Below are 17,814 nucleotides of genomic sequence, written 5' to 3'. Positions count from 1 at the left end.
ATTTCTTTCTTTTTACAATAAACCTTTAGTTTTAGTTACTAAAGGATTGGCTGGCAGCATGGTATTTAGGTAAGATCCAAACTTATATTGAACTGGTATGTGGCTGACCCTGAAATGCAGTAAAGGAGGCTGTGTGCGTTTGTATACTGACTTCTTTAGGTATTCAGAAGTGCAGTTTGTGGCTGGTTGGGAAGTCTGGCTTCAGTGCCATCCACCAGTGCTAGGAGAATCTGCTCTCCGTTTGCAGCCTTGGCATTATCAGTTGGCTACCCTGGGCACGGGATGGATCACACCTATACCATCAATACTTTGTGCAGGTCTGCCAATCCCATCTCAAAAAAGATATATTAGAATTGGAAAAAGTTCAGAGAATGGCAACAAAAATGATTAGGGGTATGGAACAGCTTCCATTAGGAAAAAAAAAAAGATTACAAAAAGTGGGACTGCTCACCTTAGAAAATAGACAACCCATGGAGAATATAATAGAGGTCCATAAAATCATGACTGGTGTGGAGAAAGTGAATAAGGAAGTGTTATTTAGTCCTTCACATAACACAAGAACCAGGGGTCACCCAATGAAATTAATAGGCAGCAGGCTTTATACAAACATAAGCAGTACTACTTAAAAAAAATGCAGAGTAAACCCAGAATTCATTGCCAGGGGACGTTGTGAAAGCCCAAAGTATAACTGTGTTAAAAAAAACAGTTAGACAAATTCATGGAGGATAGGTCCATCAATGGATATTAACCAAGATGGTCAAGTAGACAACCCCATTCTCTGGACATCCCTCGACCTCTGACTGCTTGAAGCTGGGACTAGATAACAGGGGAGGGATCACTCAATAAATTGCCATGCTCTACTCATTGCTTCTGAAGCATCTTGCACTGGCGTCTGTTGGAAAATAGGATACTGGGCTAGATGATTGATCTGACCCAATATGGCTATTCTTATGTTCAATATTTAAAGGGGAAAACGCCCATTTTACTGCAAATAGACTACATTTGTTAAAAATTAGAGTATAAATTTCCTTGCCTTAAAGCTCCTGTCTTCAGAGACTGATATAAGCATATTTCTCTCCCAGGTGCAAAACTCAGCTGCAGTCACTGGAGCCAGATGGCCTTCCAACTCAGCTAATGTAGCCACATTCTGTGAAATTGAACAAGAAAGAAAAGTTGATCAAACTTCAAAATAAAATGTTTCATTTCTTCTGACTTATAAGTAATTAAAAAATGACTTTTTATTTTTTGGTGGTAAACTGGGGCATATTATACTATTTCACTTACACCTGTTCTCTTACAATACATATGGATGCAAGTGGGTATCACTGGCAAAAATCACTATGTCTATTGTATTCCCTTCTCCAAACATGATCACATATAAAAATGCTGTCAGGTTCATCTATAAATTTCTAAGTTATCCTAAATGGATTTACACATCATAATTTGTACTACTGTTTTCCCCAGTAAAGAGAATAAACCAACATGCCTGTAAACTTTTTAATTCTTTCTTCCTTCTGTTCCTCCTCCCAATTTCTTAAAAGGCGGATACCATACTATATTTATCTTGGCACCAATTCTGCTCTCAGAGTCACGTAATAATTATGTACAATCCTCTCCAAACTTACCATACTTACTCTTTGAGTACAGACAATTTTTTTCTGAGAATTTACAAGTAAATCTGTTAATTAGTTTGAATTAAAACTATTTAAAAATGGGTCCTTTAAGAAATGTAGCACCTGAGTCAGCCTTTTCTTTATAAAAAATTATCTTAACAATGGAATAAAACAGACACATTTTACATATAGTTAAAATTAATTGAAATCTTCTACATATCTGAAGAAGCTAGGTTGTAATTAAACTAAATTATTAATTATTGTTGTACCTAATTGCTATGATTGGATAGGCTACACAGATTCAGGTCAACAACTCAAATAACTCTTAAAAAGAGGCCACTAAGAAAAAGAAGTACCTCAACCAATCACCATCTCCAATACAGCTAATTGGCAAGCAACAATTATATTGGATGTAGTAACTCAGTAGTATGAGGAAAACTGGACATGTGACAATAGTTCTTACTGGTAGGTTACATGGAATCTTCAAAGACCAGCAATAGTTGGGCAGCATGCTAGGCTAGCTTAGTCATAAGCGTTTCAAAGGTTCCCACGGCACCGTTGCCTCAACTCCACTGTGCATTAAGGCAACATGACAGAGAACTGCAGAAAGGCACCAGTCTCACTAACACAGCAAGCCATAAAGTCAATTACAAATTAAGGTACAGATTTACTAGTATGTTTTGGCTGCTTTGGTGACTAGCTGATGCACTCTAGTTACTTTGGTGTAATGGTGCATCTACCCTTAAAAATACAAATTTTAAAAAAAATTAAGATTGATACTATAGATCCTCAGAACCTTAGAAATATTGCATGGGATCATTCCTATTGTGCTTTTTGTATGAAACTTTTAGTAATTAAATAACTTAGGAAATTCCCACATAAAAACCTATGTATTAAAAAGGAGTTATAATTGAGAATAAACATCAGTCACTTTGGAGTAAAAAAAACAATACAGGGAAGTTGTAATTATCTCAAAACTAAACATTATAAGCCAAGCAAATTCAGAGTTAAGATTACATTTAGCATAAGCAAGAGACCTCGTAGCCTAGTCTTATGAGAGGTTGGATGGTCCAGTGGTTAGTGTGCTAGCCAGAGACTCAAGAGACCCAGATTTAACTCCCTGTTCAGCTACTGACTCCCTGCGTGAGCTTGAATAAGTCACTTAGGTTGATGTAAGCTGTCTTGCCTCGACCTAGTTGTGCACGTGTCTATACTAAAACTGGTCTCCCACCAATGTAAGCACTCTGTCATGACAACACAGTAACACTATCCCATAGGTGTCTTTTGACTTCTGTGTTGGGGGTAACTCCAAGCAAGCCATGTGTGTGTGTGGGGGGGGCGGGCAAATTCCATGCCTGCCCGAGGCTTGCAGTTTGGTGTGGCAATGCTCCCCCACCCCAAACTATGCCCATGGAGAAAGGCCCAAAAGTTCCTGCAGGAAAAATGAGAGAGAGCTGCACCAGGACATAGTGGGGCTTTACCAGCAGCAAACACAGATGCTGCAGACTCTTGTGGACCTACAGGTTCAACAATCACAGAATTGCCTCCCTTTGCAGTCCATGGAGAACTCCACCATAGCACATTCCTACACACATCCCCAACATTCCACATGGCATTAGGGGCCACATGCCTCCCCCTACCACTCCACACTGGGGGACAGTAAAAACAACCACAGCTTCACCTATCCACAGTTGCTATCTATGTAGCCAAAATGGACCCAAATATTCTTTTCCCTTAAGTTCTGTTCCATTAATTTAAATTGCACGTTTTTTTTTTGTTTTGTTTTTGTTTTTTGGCAGTGGTTTTGTTACTCATAATTCTGTTTGTAAAATAATTCATCTTCATTAGTTCACAACATATGCCTCAAAGTGCTGAGTGGTATTGAAAGCACCCACTTTGTTATCATCATACAGTGTGCCAACTCGCAAAATCAGTGACATAGTGCAATAATCGTAAATGTATAGCAAGCACCACCCAATTCGTAACAGGCCCCAAAACTACATGACTATAGAAAAGAGATCTTTCTGTTGCTGCACTCTGGAACAAGGCAGTCTGATGCCAGAATAGGGATGGGTGTGCCATCTGGCACTCCACTGCAGTTCAGGAACTCCATTGCTGGAAACCCATCCATTATATTCTGCAAATTGCTAAGAGTCACAATCCTGCATAGCAGAAGGTGATTAACACACTTGCATGATGATGGCCCCCCCCCAATGGATTTTCCAACTCCAAAACAATTTCCCACTGACTGGTAGCAACCAGGCATTGTAAGATTCCAGAGTCAGATCATCACTTGTTTCTTCACTGTCAGTGCAATTCTCATTCTGGTGTCCCTGCACTGGAGAGCTGGAGTGAGTTGGAGACACAGATCCAGGAATATGGCCTTGCTCATCCAAAAGTTCTGCAGTTGCTGCTCATCATCCCAAGCCTGTATTACTATGCAATCCCACCAGTCAGTGCTTGTTTCTCAGGCCCATGAGCAGTGCTCCGCTGTCTGCAGCTGCTCCAGGAATGAATGCCACCCAACAATCTTGAATTTTCACTATGCCCCACAGCAGTCTGTCCTCCACTAGACTGTCATGTTAGCTGCTTATTCGATTCTTCTTGTGGCTCTGCAAATACCAGAGGATCGTGTGTCCTGTGCTTGCAATGCTCATGACTATAGTGAAGCTGTGCAGGTTCCATGCTTCTGTGAGAGATGGCAGACAGCAAGGAGGGCCGTGCAGGTCCATGGGATTTATATGAAAGGCATAAAATTATAGAATATGTATGACATTATGGGATGAAGAAAGCTGCATGGTGGGAAGTTGATCTTTTGCTCCCAGTCACCCCTGCATGATTTGTTTCTGCTCCACCATGCATTGCCAAAACTTCCCAAAGGACACTGCACTAGATGGTGGCAAGTTGCACACTAGGATACCTACCCACGATGCACAACACTGTACATCGACCAAAGCGCTCCTGGTGAGCACACACAGCTTTGACTGAAGCAGCCAAGACTGCAGGCACACGAGCAATATACTAACTGCAGCGGCTTTATGTCAACGTAATTTACATCGTCTAGTCTGTAGTGCAGCCATGGCCTTAATCTCTCAGTGCCTCAGCTCCCCCATCTGTAAAATGGGGATAATAGCACTTCCTTATCTCACAAGTACTGCAGGGACAAATACATAAAAGACGGTGAGGTGCTCAGGTACTATAATAATGGGGACTATACAAGATAAAAGGATAGGAAATGCACAGTTAAGGCCCCCAAACAACCCAAATTTAGCCCTGTTGTGGTGGTGGTGAAATCAAAAATGCCTTTAAAAATCAGTTTAATTAAATCTGGGACCACAAAACATTAAAAGTATCTTAATCATAATTACATAGTTATGTATGACAATTTCAGGACAGAAATAATGTTGTTTAACTGCACACTTCTTACGCTTAAAAGAAATCCAAATATGTTAAGGTAACCTTAACTCTGAATTTCCTCAGTTTATAATGCTTAATTTGGGAATAGTTACAACCTCCCTGTCATTTTTTCCTACCCTTAAGTTACTAATACATACTCTGAACCTTAAGTTCATCTTAACATGGTCTTTTGTCTGGAATATATAATCAAGCATTAGACCATGCCCATTTTTATCTATGAGCAGATGAACATTTTTGCTCAACAATTATTAGGTTTTCTGAAAGACATGTTATTTTTAATTAGCATGGGTTAATTTGAAAGTGAACATGTGTCTAGACTCTTTAACATCTTGTTTTCAAGAGAAAAGACAAACTCACCTTTGCATTTAACACATATATCCGATTTCCAGCACATACTGCCACAGCCTGGTCATCTGGACTAAAACGTACATAAAGCACCATTCCCAAAAGAGTTCCTATAACAATTCCTCGAGGCATTAAACCTATAGTGATTTTAAAAGATTAGTATTGGGTTATGAAAACAAAAATTCAAACACTGATAATATTAAATTTAATAAGCATAAATTAGTAACTGAATGGCTATTAGAGAGAGGTCAATAGCCACTCACTAAGGATGTGTTGAGCTTTTAATTTAAAGCAGGATTGTATTCCCTTTATTTCACTCTATTACCTTTCATTTCTAAATTTACAATTAAACATTCAAAAGACAGGGAACTTTCTGTATAAATTGTTTGCTCAATTTTCTACTAAAAACATTTCAGTCATCCAGTTTTCAACTTTAGCCCAAAATAGCTTGCCATTTTTTGCCTGTTTATAACATAACATTGAGGGGGGGAAAAAAAGAGACATCTGAAAAGTGAACACCTTGTGTATCTATAGCAGGAAGGTCTGATGACCAGCTTGCATGAAGTCAGCTCATCGCCTTACAGTTTCTGCTAGTCTAGTAATCCCAGAGAGGGCCCCAGTCATGGCCTCAATCACTCCCTCATGCTCTGATTGCTCCCCCAGAGCTTAGTTACCACAAAAGAGTCAGGGGGAGGATACATCACTGAATCTTGAAGGGCCTGTGGCCAGGAGCTTTGTAGAAAGGGGGGAGTAAGGCTCCTCTCTTATCCAACCAATTGGGAATGAGCAGGGCGATGGGGACTAGCATGTATACTGCTTACCCCCTAACTGGGCAGGCACCAGCAGAAGAAGGGTGTGAAATCCTCTGGACTAAGCAGGGTCATCTGAGGTTGAAACTAGGTATTGCACTAAAGCAGACTAAAGGACACTCAGCTCCATGAGGAGATCTGGGGACTCCTGAATTAAGGAATGATGTAATAACTGCCTCAATTACCCAGTTCCAGGAGGAGGGCTAGGGTGCTTGACTTGAGAAGAAACAGTGAGCGGAAGTACACACAGCTCCAGGAGGAGAGCTGGGGACATCCAGCTTAAGAAGGGAGGCAATAACTGCTTGAATTACCCAGGTTCCAGGGAAGCAGTCCATAAGAGGAACAAAGAACTATAAATTGAACCCAGGAGGGGGTGAAAAGACTTTTTTTCCACATTAATGTGGGACTATTGTTGAAGGGATTGTTTATTGTGGGACTTTGAGTACCTCAGAAGGGCACTGAACTTTTAAGTGACCTAGCCTGAGGCCTAAGCCAAAGAGGGTCCAGAGACAGCCACTAGGAGATGGCAACTGAGAAGACTCAGCAACCCCACCCAGCCACAAGAGTCTGTTGGCTGGTGAGTGCTGTGGGAAGGGAACCAAAACAGGTAGGTTCTCTCATAACAGGGTTCCTTGCATCTTCATCTGAAGTTGCTGTTACTGGCCACTGATGGAGACCGGATACTGGAATAGATTCCAAGGACAGAAGGGACCACTGTGACCATCTAGTCTGACCTCCTGTATAACATAAACCATAGACACTCCCCAAAATAATTCCTAGATCATATCTTTTAGACAAACACCCCTTGATTTATAACTTGTCAGTGATGGAGAATCTTTGTAAATTGTTCCAATGATTAATAACTCTCCCTGTTAAAAATGAATGCCTTATTTCCAGTCAATTTGTGTAGCTTCAACTTCCAGGCACTGGATCGTGTTGTACCTTTCTCTGTTAGAATAAAGAGCCCATTATTAAAATATTTGTTCCCCATGTAAGTTTATAGACTGTAATCAAGTCACTCCTTAACCTTCTCTTTGTTAAGCTAAATAAATTGAGCTCTTTGAGTTGATCACTACAAAGCATGTTTCCCAATCCTTTGTTCATTCACATGGCTCTTCTGTGAACCTCCTCCAAGTTATGAACAATCTTTTTGAATTGTGGACACCGGAACCGGACACAGTATTACAGCAGCGGTTACCCCAGTGCCAAACACAGAAATAAAATAATGTCTTCTACTCTTACTCAAGATTCCCTGTTAATGCATCCCAGCAATGCATTAGCTCTTTTTACCATAGCATCAAATTTGGAGCTTATGTTCAACTGATTAGCCACCATGAACCCCAAATCTTTTTCAGAGTCACTACTTCCGATGACAGAACGCCCCTTCCTAAATGTATGGCTATGTTCTTTGTTCTTAGATATATACATTTAGCCATATTCAAACACATATTGTTTGCTTGAGCCCAGTTTACCAAACAAATCAAATTGCTCTGAAACAAGTGACGTGTCTTCTTAATTATTGTCTACTCCTCCAATTTTTGTATTGTCTGCAAACTTTTTTCCAATTATGATTTTATGTTTTCTGTCAGGTCATTGAAAAAAAATGTTTAATAATACAGGGCCAAAAACTGCTCTCTGTGGAATCCCACTGAAAACACACCCACTTAATGATGATTCCTTATTTACAGTTATATTGTGAGACCTATCAATTAGCCAGTTTTTAATCCATTTAATGTGTGCCATGTTAGTTTTATATCATTCCAGCTTTTAATTAAAATGTTATGCGGTACTAAGTCAAACATCTTACAAAAGTCTAAATATGTTATGTCAACCCTATTACCTTTAACAACCAAACCTGTAGTCTCAAAAAAAATAAAAATTCAAGTTAGTCTGACAGGAGCTGTTTTCCATAAACACATATTGATTTGCATTAATTATATTACTCTCCCTTATTTATTTATTAATTGAGTCCTGTGTCAGTTACTCTATTATTTTCCTTGGGGTCAATATCAGGCTTACAGGCCTATAATTACTCAGACCATCCTGTTTACCATTTTTAAAAATTAGCACAACAACATTAGTTTTCTTCCAGCCTTATGGAACTTTCCAGTGTTCAAAGACTTAGTAATTAAATAAAAATAAACATTAACTATCCAGCTAGCTCCTCAGGCAGCTCTTTTAAAACACTTGGATGCACATTTTCTGGGCCTTCTGCTATAAAGATGTCTAACTTTAATAGCTGCTGTTTTCATTCCACTAATATCTCTGGAGGATGTTAAAGATTTTTAACATTACCATATGATGAGACTATAACATCTCCTTTCCGCCCCCCCCCAAATACAGAATAGAAATATTTACTAAACGCTTCTGCCTTTTCTGCATTATTATTGATACTTCTACCATTTCCATCTAGTAATGGATCAATACCATTATCAGGATTATTTTTTCCTAATATTTTTAAAACTCCTTTTTATTGTCATTAACTCTGCTGGCTACAGAGGTCTCCTTGTGTTCTTTTGCTTCCCTTATCAATTGTCTACAATTCCTAACTTCTGATTTATAAACTGTGCTACCAACTTCCCCTTTCTTTCATTTGTTACATTTTATTTTGCGTAGTTGCGTTCACATACCAACCTGGTGTAGACAGTATTTTTAACCAGTGCGGCCTTCTTCCTTGCTTGTGGCTTTTTGGGCATCGAGTAAGGGTTCTTAAATGACTCCCAATTATCATTCACATTTTTCTGATTAAAATTCTTCCTCCAAGCTAAGCTGATTGAGCTCATAATTGCTTTTAGCTTTATGAAATTGGCCCTACTAAAGAACCAATTATGTATACTACTGGTCTGAACTTTATTTTGCTTGCATATTATAAATATGATCAAGTCGTGATCACTTGTACCTCAACTACCAATATTTTTTAGTATTGTGATCAGTTCCTCTATCTATTAAGACAAGATAAAGAATTCCCCCATGTTGGTTGCAACATTTTTTGAGTTAGAAAAATTTGTCATTTATAATGTTTGGAACATCCAAGGATGTTTAGTACTGGCAGCATGAGACCTCAAAAGGACATCCACCCATGATCACACAGGTTTTTTTCCCCCTACACATTATAAATAGGTGCGTAAGGAGGGGTTACCCTGTTTCCTATTGTGATTTGGTGGTCTGTAGCAGACACCAAATACTCCATCTTGTGCTTTAACTGTTAGAACATTGATCCATAAGCATTCAAGATCATTTTCTTCCAAGTCATATGTTACTCAAACAAGTAATGCCATTTTTGACGTGGAGTGCTACCCTCCCTCCTTGTTGCCAACTTGATCCTTCCTAAATAGGTTATAAACAATTTATTTAAACATGCCATGAGCATAAATCATTCCATCATGTATCAGTAATACCAACTAGAGCAAATTTATGTTCATAAATGAGCAATTCCAATTGCTCTTGTTGGTTACCCAGGCTCTTAGCATTGATGTATAGGCATTCCAAGAATTGCTTCTCTTCAGGTCCTTTGGTTCCTTGATTAATTTTGTTCTCAACATCTTGATGTTGTGCTGAATACTCATATATTCCCTCTTTCTACCCTTTCCATTTGCTTTTTATTTAACGCCTTCCTGATTACTCTAGCCACCCTGTCCCTGAGGAGAAAGACTGCTGATCTGATACATGGCAATTCCTATGAGACAAATAAAAGAATAAGGTACTACTCATCATGAGTAAGGGTGGCAGAATCCAGCTTTAAGAAGTCACATTTACCACCTGCTACTCAAAAGTAACTTTTTATAAAAATGCTTTACCTTGTAATACTTTCTTTGTGCACTCATCCAGGTTCCACACGATCACATAGTCACAGGAAGCAGAGCAGACAAGAAGTGGATTGATTTTACTTCCAAATGCCAGTGCAGTGATTGAATGATGATGTCCTATCAAGTGTAGTGGCTAGCAAATATAACATAATGTTTTATGTCCATAGATTATTTCCAATGACGATGAAAACATAGCAAATAAGAGGAAAAAATACAGCTAACACTTATCTGAATAACTAACAACGCTCAATTATTCATCCACACTGACTATTCTTTAATGTTTAAAATCCATTCATTGAACTGCATTATGGTTTATTGCCATGCTTGCCAAAATAACAAAGTCAAATAATTGTCCACATTCCAGACATAAAATGTGGAGTCTAGTAAGGACCATAGCCCGCACTGCAAAAATGATATACCCAACCCAGTGTTTTTCTTTTAAACTATTACACTGAAAGTCTAAACAAACAAGTTTTGTTTTTTACCCGATGATGAGCAGGGTTATTGCCTGTGTTCCAGATGCATAGCTCATTTCCATTCAAAGGAAAAGCATAATAATGTAGACTACAAGCAAGCTGAACATGAGATTCAGACACTTTGGATCGAAACACTTGTTTCTCAAGAACTACGTCCATGGCTACATCCTTCTTCAATAAAACAAAGGTCCACTGGGCTTTCCATAATACAGCTGAAATAAACATTACATTAAAATATCACTGTAAAGTGCTCATTAAGATTAATTTTCTTGGGGTTGTTTCCCCCCTCATTTTGCCACCTTCTGAATCATCCACTACAGACTACTCCCAGAGACAGATTACTGGGCATTGTATCTGGTTCTGAAAGTGCCAAATAATATGAAGTTCCAACTAAATAATTGGAGATAAAGAGTGCTCAGTTTTACAAAGGAGGATCTCTGCATCTTGCAGGATTGTGCCCAGTGATTTCTTGTAGAAGAATGAGACTATTAGAAGAACAATGTCAAAAATCTAACAGTGGTATACATAAAAAGATAATATACCTTAAAGCAGAGGCTCTCAATCTGAGAGTCATAACCCAAAATTGGGTCACCAGAATGCATAAAAAGATTATGCGGAAAGCCCGGATGGCAAGGGATAGAGAGCCTGCCCCCACACTAACCCCACAGAGACAAAGTCTATAATTCCCATTCCACAGTGCTGGCTAGGCTTAGCTGCCCATTATAGGTATTGCAAATTGGTACAAGGTGTTGCAGCATCACTCAGGTTTGACCTAGCTGCCCCTCCATCATGATAATCAGGGACCCACCTGGGACAAATTTGTGTAAGTGGCAGTGTAATCCCGACCACTAAATCAGGCCACAGACACACACAAATTTGGCCCAGATGCCCCCCCCCCATTAGGGGGTCGGCTGGACCAAGCCTGAGCAGTGCAGTGACCCCAGGTGAAAACACACAGTGCGGGACGCGAAGCCCAGCCAGCCCCACGGGACAGGAGCTGCCGCTAGGTACGTGGGCACGGTGCACTGATTACAGTAGCCTGTGTATTACAGATCAGGGCTAAGAAATATTTAATAAACCAGATGCGGGGGGGGGGGGCACTAAAGCTACTTACTGGATTGCGGGGGGGGGGGCATCCAGGTTTACCAAGGGCCCCACAAAGACTGAGAGTCACCACAGCCCTTACGGAAGAGTTTGATTGTCGAGTGTGCTTCACTCTTTCCAAAGCACGGCGTGGAGTACTGCCCCGCCACACGACGAGCCCGGGCTTACCGGAACGGATCTTGCACCAGCGCCCCTAACGCGCACGGGAACTCCTCGGGGCTGCCATTCACCCCGGACCGGCGCAAGGCTCGAGCCTGCCACGCTCAACACAAGGCTCGAGTGAGACGATGGGCGCGGGGCGGCCCGGCCGCACCAATGGTCACTTGCACCCCGTGGGAGGTGGGGGCTTCCCTTCCCAACCAGGCCCCCCCCAACCCAGGCTCGCTGTATCCATGGAGACAGAGAGCACGTGGTCAAGCCATGCACGTCACTCAGCGTCGCAGCTGAGTTCAGCGCGGCTCGCGCGCCTCCTCCGGACGGGCAGGGGACTGGGAGCGGCCCCTCGCCGAGGCGGCGGCGGCGGCGGCGGCTCCAGATAGGTGATTGTTACGTCATGACGCGTCACAGCCCGATAATGAGCGACAGGTGAGGCGCGGAAAAAGACCGACCTCCGCTGCGGTCGGGGGGCAGCGTCCGAGCCCGCAGGCACGGAGGAACCGTGATGGGCTCCCTGCGGCCGCCTCTGCACCCCGATGGCGGTGGGCGGGGCGGAGAGCAGGCGAGAGAGTCAGCCCGGCTGTGGCTGCACAATACGCAGCGGGCACAGCCTCCCGCCCCGGACAACAGCCATAAACCCCACTGCTGTACCGCAGTGCACAGTGAATGGCCTTGCGATCCACAGCCCATCCTCAACAGTGCCCTGCAGACCTCCGCTGGCTGTAGCTGCCCTTTGCTGGGCACTCACCATCTTTGGACTGACTGGATCCATGTGCTTTTAGCTCCCCTAGGTCTGAGTAGGTTCCCCTCACTGTCCCTTCCTTTGGCCCGTAGCCTCAAGCCCACTTCTAAACCCCACAAGACTCCCCAGTAGCTTAATCATGCCTTTCCCAGAACTCCACCATTATGGGTGCTCTGATTTACAGTTTGTCCTTGGAAAGACTTGTGGTAGTTGAGGCAACTACAATACAGACTTTTGGGCTACACTACAGAATTTGTAGACCAAAGTCATCATTTTGTGTCATAACTGATGGTGTACACACTTCAATATCCCCGCTCACCCAACTCCCCTGATTTTGCAACAAAATAACAACAGGTGTAGAGCTTTTTGTGCCAAATTTATAGCAACAAAGCATCAGTGTAGACATCATCCTTGGTTCTATCGCAGTAAATGTTCCCCAGGAAGTGTCCCACAGTGCCTATCCTGACCACTTTGGCTCTGGCCATCAGTTTTAGCTCTGCTGCTCTGCAGCCATCCACCGTTCCCCCTTTAAAGTCCCACGAATTTTTGAAATTCCACCTCCTGCTTGGTCAGCGTGGAGAGCTCACCTCTCATCTTCCCAGCTGATGATCATTGCGGCTCCACACACCAAATGCTCTCCCGTTTGGAGCACACTGGAGCTTCTGGATCTAATCAGCATTTGGGGAGAGGAGGCTGTGCAGTCCCAGCTCTGCTCCAGCCAAAGGAACTTCGATACATATGGTCAAATTTCTCATTTAATGGTGAAGAGGGGCTATGAACGTGACATGCTGCAGTGCTGTGCGAAAATCAAGGAGCTGCGGCAGGGGTACCAAAAGGCTAGCAAGTCAAACAATCACTCTGGTGCAGATCCAAAGACTTGCTGCTTCTATAAGGAGCTGGAAGCCTTTCTCGGCGATGACCTCACTTCCCCTGGCAAGAGATCCGTGGATACCTCTGGAGGCACTGGATACCGGACTCAGCCCCAACAAAAAAGTCATGGATGAGGAGATTGAGTTGGAGGACGATGTGGAGCAGAGGACTGGATTGTTTGTTAACATGGGGAGCCAGGACTTGACCCCAGAGGGTTTGAGCCAGCTCTGGTATGCAGGAGAGGAGAGCTTGGATAAGTGATATTTTTGAGCTGATGCTGCTTGGTTACATGAGGTACGGGTTAGGGTTAGGGTGTTTCTAGCAGTCAATTTAGGTGACCTATCTCTCCTGGTGCTGCAGAACCTACCCCAAAAAAGAAACTGAGTTATCCAGACCTGGTACAAGCTGTTGACATGCCATTTGGGGCTGGCCCTCAATCTGAGCTGGCCAGGCCAATTGAAACATCCCAGGGCCCCAACGTTTGACTAGCCACTTGGGTCAAAAATGTGTAACAATACAGTATCCATTGCTACGATTTCAGTTCTACGTTTGCCTCACATGTAAGAGTATCAGTCAAAACTTTTTATTTCAGTATTGTGATGACAACAAAGATATCATATATAAGTACTGCAGCCATGAATATTGTGACAGCTTATTCAACTACATGTGAAGATAAGTGCCCATATCCAAATTAAAATGTGCTGTTTAGGCAAGAGAATCATACTACCTACGAGAAAAGAGCTAGTTTTGAAACATGTAAACATGGTTTGGGTAACTGTTGTAGGTATGATATTAGGAAGCAAGCATCTTCCCATTTCTTTCTTCTACTTGATGTTACTTGCACCTTTCAGTTTCTTTAGTTATGATATCATTTAACTTAATCACTGAGGAACTGATCCACAGCCCAATGAAATCAACGGGAGTCTTTCTATTGACTTCAATGGACTTTAGATCAGGTCTTGAGGACCTAATCCTGAGATGCTGAGCATCTACAACTTCCACTGATTTCAATGGGTATTGCAAGCCCTCAGTATCTTTTAGGAACTGGCTTATGTGGAGAAACATTATTGTCAACCTTGGATGGGGTCACTCTTCTTTGAACCCCTCCCTCATTACTCCTCCATATCTTAAAAAAGCGCACACTGGCAGCAGCTAGGGCGACCCCTAGAAAGAGAAGTTTTGGATGGACTTGGAAAATCGTGGAAGTTCAGCTGGACTCAGGGCTTCATCATAGAAAGAGAGAACTTTTTCTTCAATCATATAGGAATATACCAAAATGATTACTGTACAGAATATGAGGTATAAAAATATTGATGGGAACTGTGTTCTAGTAGTGATGCTTTCCCATATTTATGATTCATATAGGGAGACAAGGAAACTTTTGAAGGAATACAGGTATCAGTAATATGGTGGAAGAACAGCAAGATCATAGTTAACATTATATTAGATTATTCTCTGAAATAGTTATTTTAATTATACCATTGAGATAATGGGTCTGATCCTCGGCTGGTGTGAACTGGAGTTATTCCATTGTCTTAAAGGGAACTATACAGATCTACACCAGATGAGGATCTGACCCAATATCATTAATTATTGCAGATGTAAAAAGGCATTTACATTAAAACAAACGCATAACTCTTTCAGTGTTCAAGAAAGATAGATGTTTGACAACCCTGGTGATCAAAGTTCTCTGTTCACCCACAATGAAGGTGCAGCACAGAAAGTGGCAGTGCAAGCTTCCCCATGCTTCTCCATTAGTATCCCTCCATTCTGAACTGGAAGGACTGTCTGTAGAGATTACAGCATAGTTTAGTCTCTGAATCCATTTAGTCCCTGGCCTTTCTGCTGGGACTGCCATCAAGGCTGCTAAATTGTGCCAACTATGTAATGGTCTCTTTTTATGTCATGGGCAGCCGTCACTGAACTGAGATCGACTCATGGGTGACCAAAAAGTAAGCAGATGGAAAAGTGAATTGGTTGCAAACAGGTGACCTATAGGTGAGAGGCTTCATATCCTTATTTATTTACAGCATGTATTTAAAACATATTTATGCTTTACTACATCAACTCTTTGATCTTTAGTGTCCAGGAAGACTACTAACAGATTTTTTCACCTTTATTTTGTTTTGACGCAGAACCAAAAAAAATATTTAAAGTATTTATTTCTTTAATATGTGTTCACTTAACTGACTTTAGTTCATTTTAAAAGTCTGAGGCCTTACTGAAAAACTAGGAAAATAATCTAAACAAGGTCTCACTTTCTCTCAAATGAATTGAGAAATGCAAATTCTTTAACAAAAATGATAATTCTTTTACCAGACCACTTAGTGTTTAACAAGAAGCAGCCAAGGATTCTAGACATTATGTTCTTAGGTATCTATTTAATTTTCCAAATTTGATTATCTATATTAAAATTGCAATAACAAAGGACATGTATTTTTAACTAAAACCACTTGTACCAAACCTAAAAATGTGACCATTTTTATACAATTAAAGTTATACTGTCAAATAGGAACAGTATGTGAGTTGTGATCTGCCAAGAACACATGGTTTTGTGCTTTCACATTGATGTAGAGAGTTCATCCTCAAGGACTAGCTAACATCTGAGAAAGATAAAATTACACATGGTATTTATACATGTAAACAAATAATTTGGGGCCTGATTCATCTCTCACACTGGAAGAAATAAATAATATTTCTGTTACAGTGAAGTCACAGTTGTGTCAAAACAGCATATGGGAGATCAGAATGAGAACTGTTAGTTTTATTATACAACTGGTACAGTAGAGAAAAATTCACATATGTGCAGGAGAGTAGTAGGGTTTATCTCCTCTTATAGGCTGTAGCAACTAGCATTTACAAGATGATGCTCGCTTGAGCTGACATGCTATTCTCTCCATTAAAGGATGGCAATAGAGCCAGGAGCTCCACTCACTGTTTCAGTTCAGCAGTAGAGTGAGTGGAGTAGCACAGTCCTCACTGAATCCTCTTGGTTCTCCTAATCAGGGACCCATGAGGATGCAAACTGTTCCCTCTTCCCCTCTCCTGTTCCGCCTCCCATGACCAACTTCAGGTTCCTTCTACTGCCCAACTCTCAGCACGTCATCCTTCTCCAGGTAGGGGACATAGAACACAGCAGCTCCTGACTCTCCCTCTCTAGCAAGGAATAGGTAGAGCAGAACATCTGGGCTGTTCTGTGAAGACTAAGGAAACAGCAGTGAAGAGAAAACATGAATTCTGACCCGAGGGAAGAGGAGCTGAAGCATCAGATCCCTTGTGGGGGCTAACTTGGATTTCTCGCTAATACAAACAGTAAATTGACTGCAGATAGCTTTGGCAGAAATCAAGTTTTTTGGTTTTTTTAAAATAATTTTGATGGATATTTGTTTATTTTTAAGCATTTAAAAATCATTTTTATTAATTTAAATTTTTACAGTTTTGGGAAGTTTTCTGGCTCCCCCTATAATTATTTAATGACAATAGACAGATTCAAAAAGTTAAAGCTGTAAAACTGTTAAAACAAATTGTCAAAATATACACAATAAATATTTTTAAATCAAACTCATATTTTTTTCTTATTTTGCCTATCTATAAATTTTTATTAGTGGCAGTGGAAATATTTTATTGTCGGTTTGTATGGGTACAATGAAATCTACATTTACCAGTAAAAATCTAATCTTTTCAAGTCAATCTACGGAGAACTTTGAAGAAGAACAAAACCAAAGGACCTTCCGTCCACCTTTAAGGGCTCCACATGTAAATGCACAACTCTTTACACATACATGGCCTTCACATCAACACCTCTGAAAATCAGGGGCTTATTTAGGTGCCTTGTCAGTTTATCTGCAGGGACTGCTGAATGGATGTCTAAATCTCCACGCATCAGTGTCTACTGCCTGAGCTAAAAGACCAAGTCTGTTAGCAGGGAGACAGTAGCAGAGTCACAAATCTCATAATGTATGCAGTGTAGTTGCAGACATGTAGGTTCCAGGATATTAGAGCAACAAGATGTCAAATAAAAGGTATTTTTATACTAACTTATGTTGGTAAGTGAGTGAGACAAGCTTTGGAGCCACAGAGAGGTCTTCTTTTCCCAGACCTGAAGGGCTTTGTGGTGCTTGAAAGCTTTTCTCTAACCTACAGAAGTTGGCCCAATGACAGATATTACCTCACCCACCTTGTCTCTCTAAATCTCATAATGGTCCGGCCAGTAGGAGTAAGTCAGCGATCCAGAGTGGGTGAAAGTGTGTTACACAGGGGGGCTCTGTTGTGAAAACTTTGGCCCATTGCAGTGGGGGCTGGGGATACTTTGGTAACAGCACCTGTTTTCTGACGTGAGTTGACACATGGCACAGTCAAAGTACAGGGAGGTGTCCTCACGCACCTGGGGAAAGGACCCCCCCCCCCACACACACACACACACGGCTGACCCGGGGCCCGGCTCAGACGGGGAGAAAGGGCCCGGGCACAGCACAA

General features: G+C 41.4%; 1 protein-coding gene across 1 annotated transcript in view; it reads right to left on the bottom strand.

Moving 5' to 3' along the window:
• Positions 1-12,061, bottom strand: part of WDR27 (WD repeat domain 27) — a 122,227-nt gene extending 110,166 nt beyond the window's left edge. Inside the window, 6 exon segments of the mRNA XM_067535952.1 lie at positions 1,034-1,147; positions 5,388-5,512; positions 9,982-10,123; positions 10,476-10,622; positions 10,624-10,678; positions 11,739-12,061. Coding sequence (XP_067392053.1) covers positions 1,034-1,147; positions 5,388-5,512; positions 9,982-10,123; positions 10,476-10,622; positions 10,624-10,671 — 576 coding nt within the window. The 5' untranslated portion in view covers positions 10,672-10,678; positions 11,739-12,061.
• Positions 12,062-17,814: the final 5,753 nt, after the last annotated feature.

Source organism: Emydura macquarii, unplaced genomic scaffold (assembly GCF_026122565.2).
Source record: "Emydura macquarii macquarii isolate MOO-44397 ecotype Brisbane River unplaced genomic scaffold, CSIRO-AGI_Emac_v2 contig_3517, whole genome shotgun sequence".
Classification (NCBI taxonomy): Eukaryota; Metazoa; Chordata; order Testudines; family Chelidae; genus Emydura; species Emydura macquarii.
The sequence above is the reverse complement of the archived record's forward strand: the minus strand, read 5'-3'. Positions and strand labels throughout refer to the sequence as shown.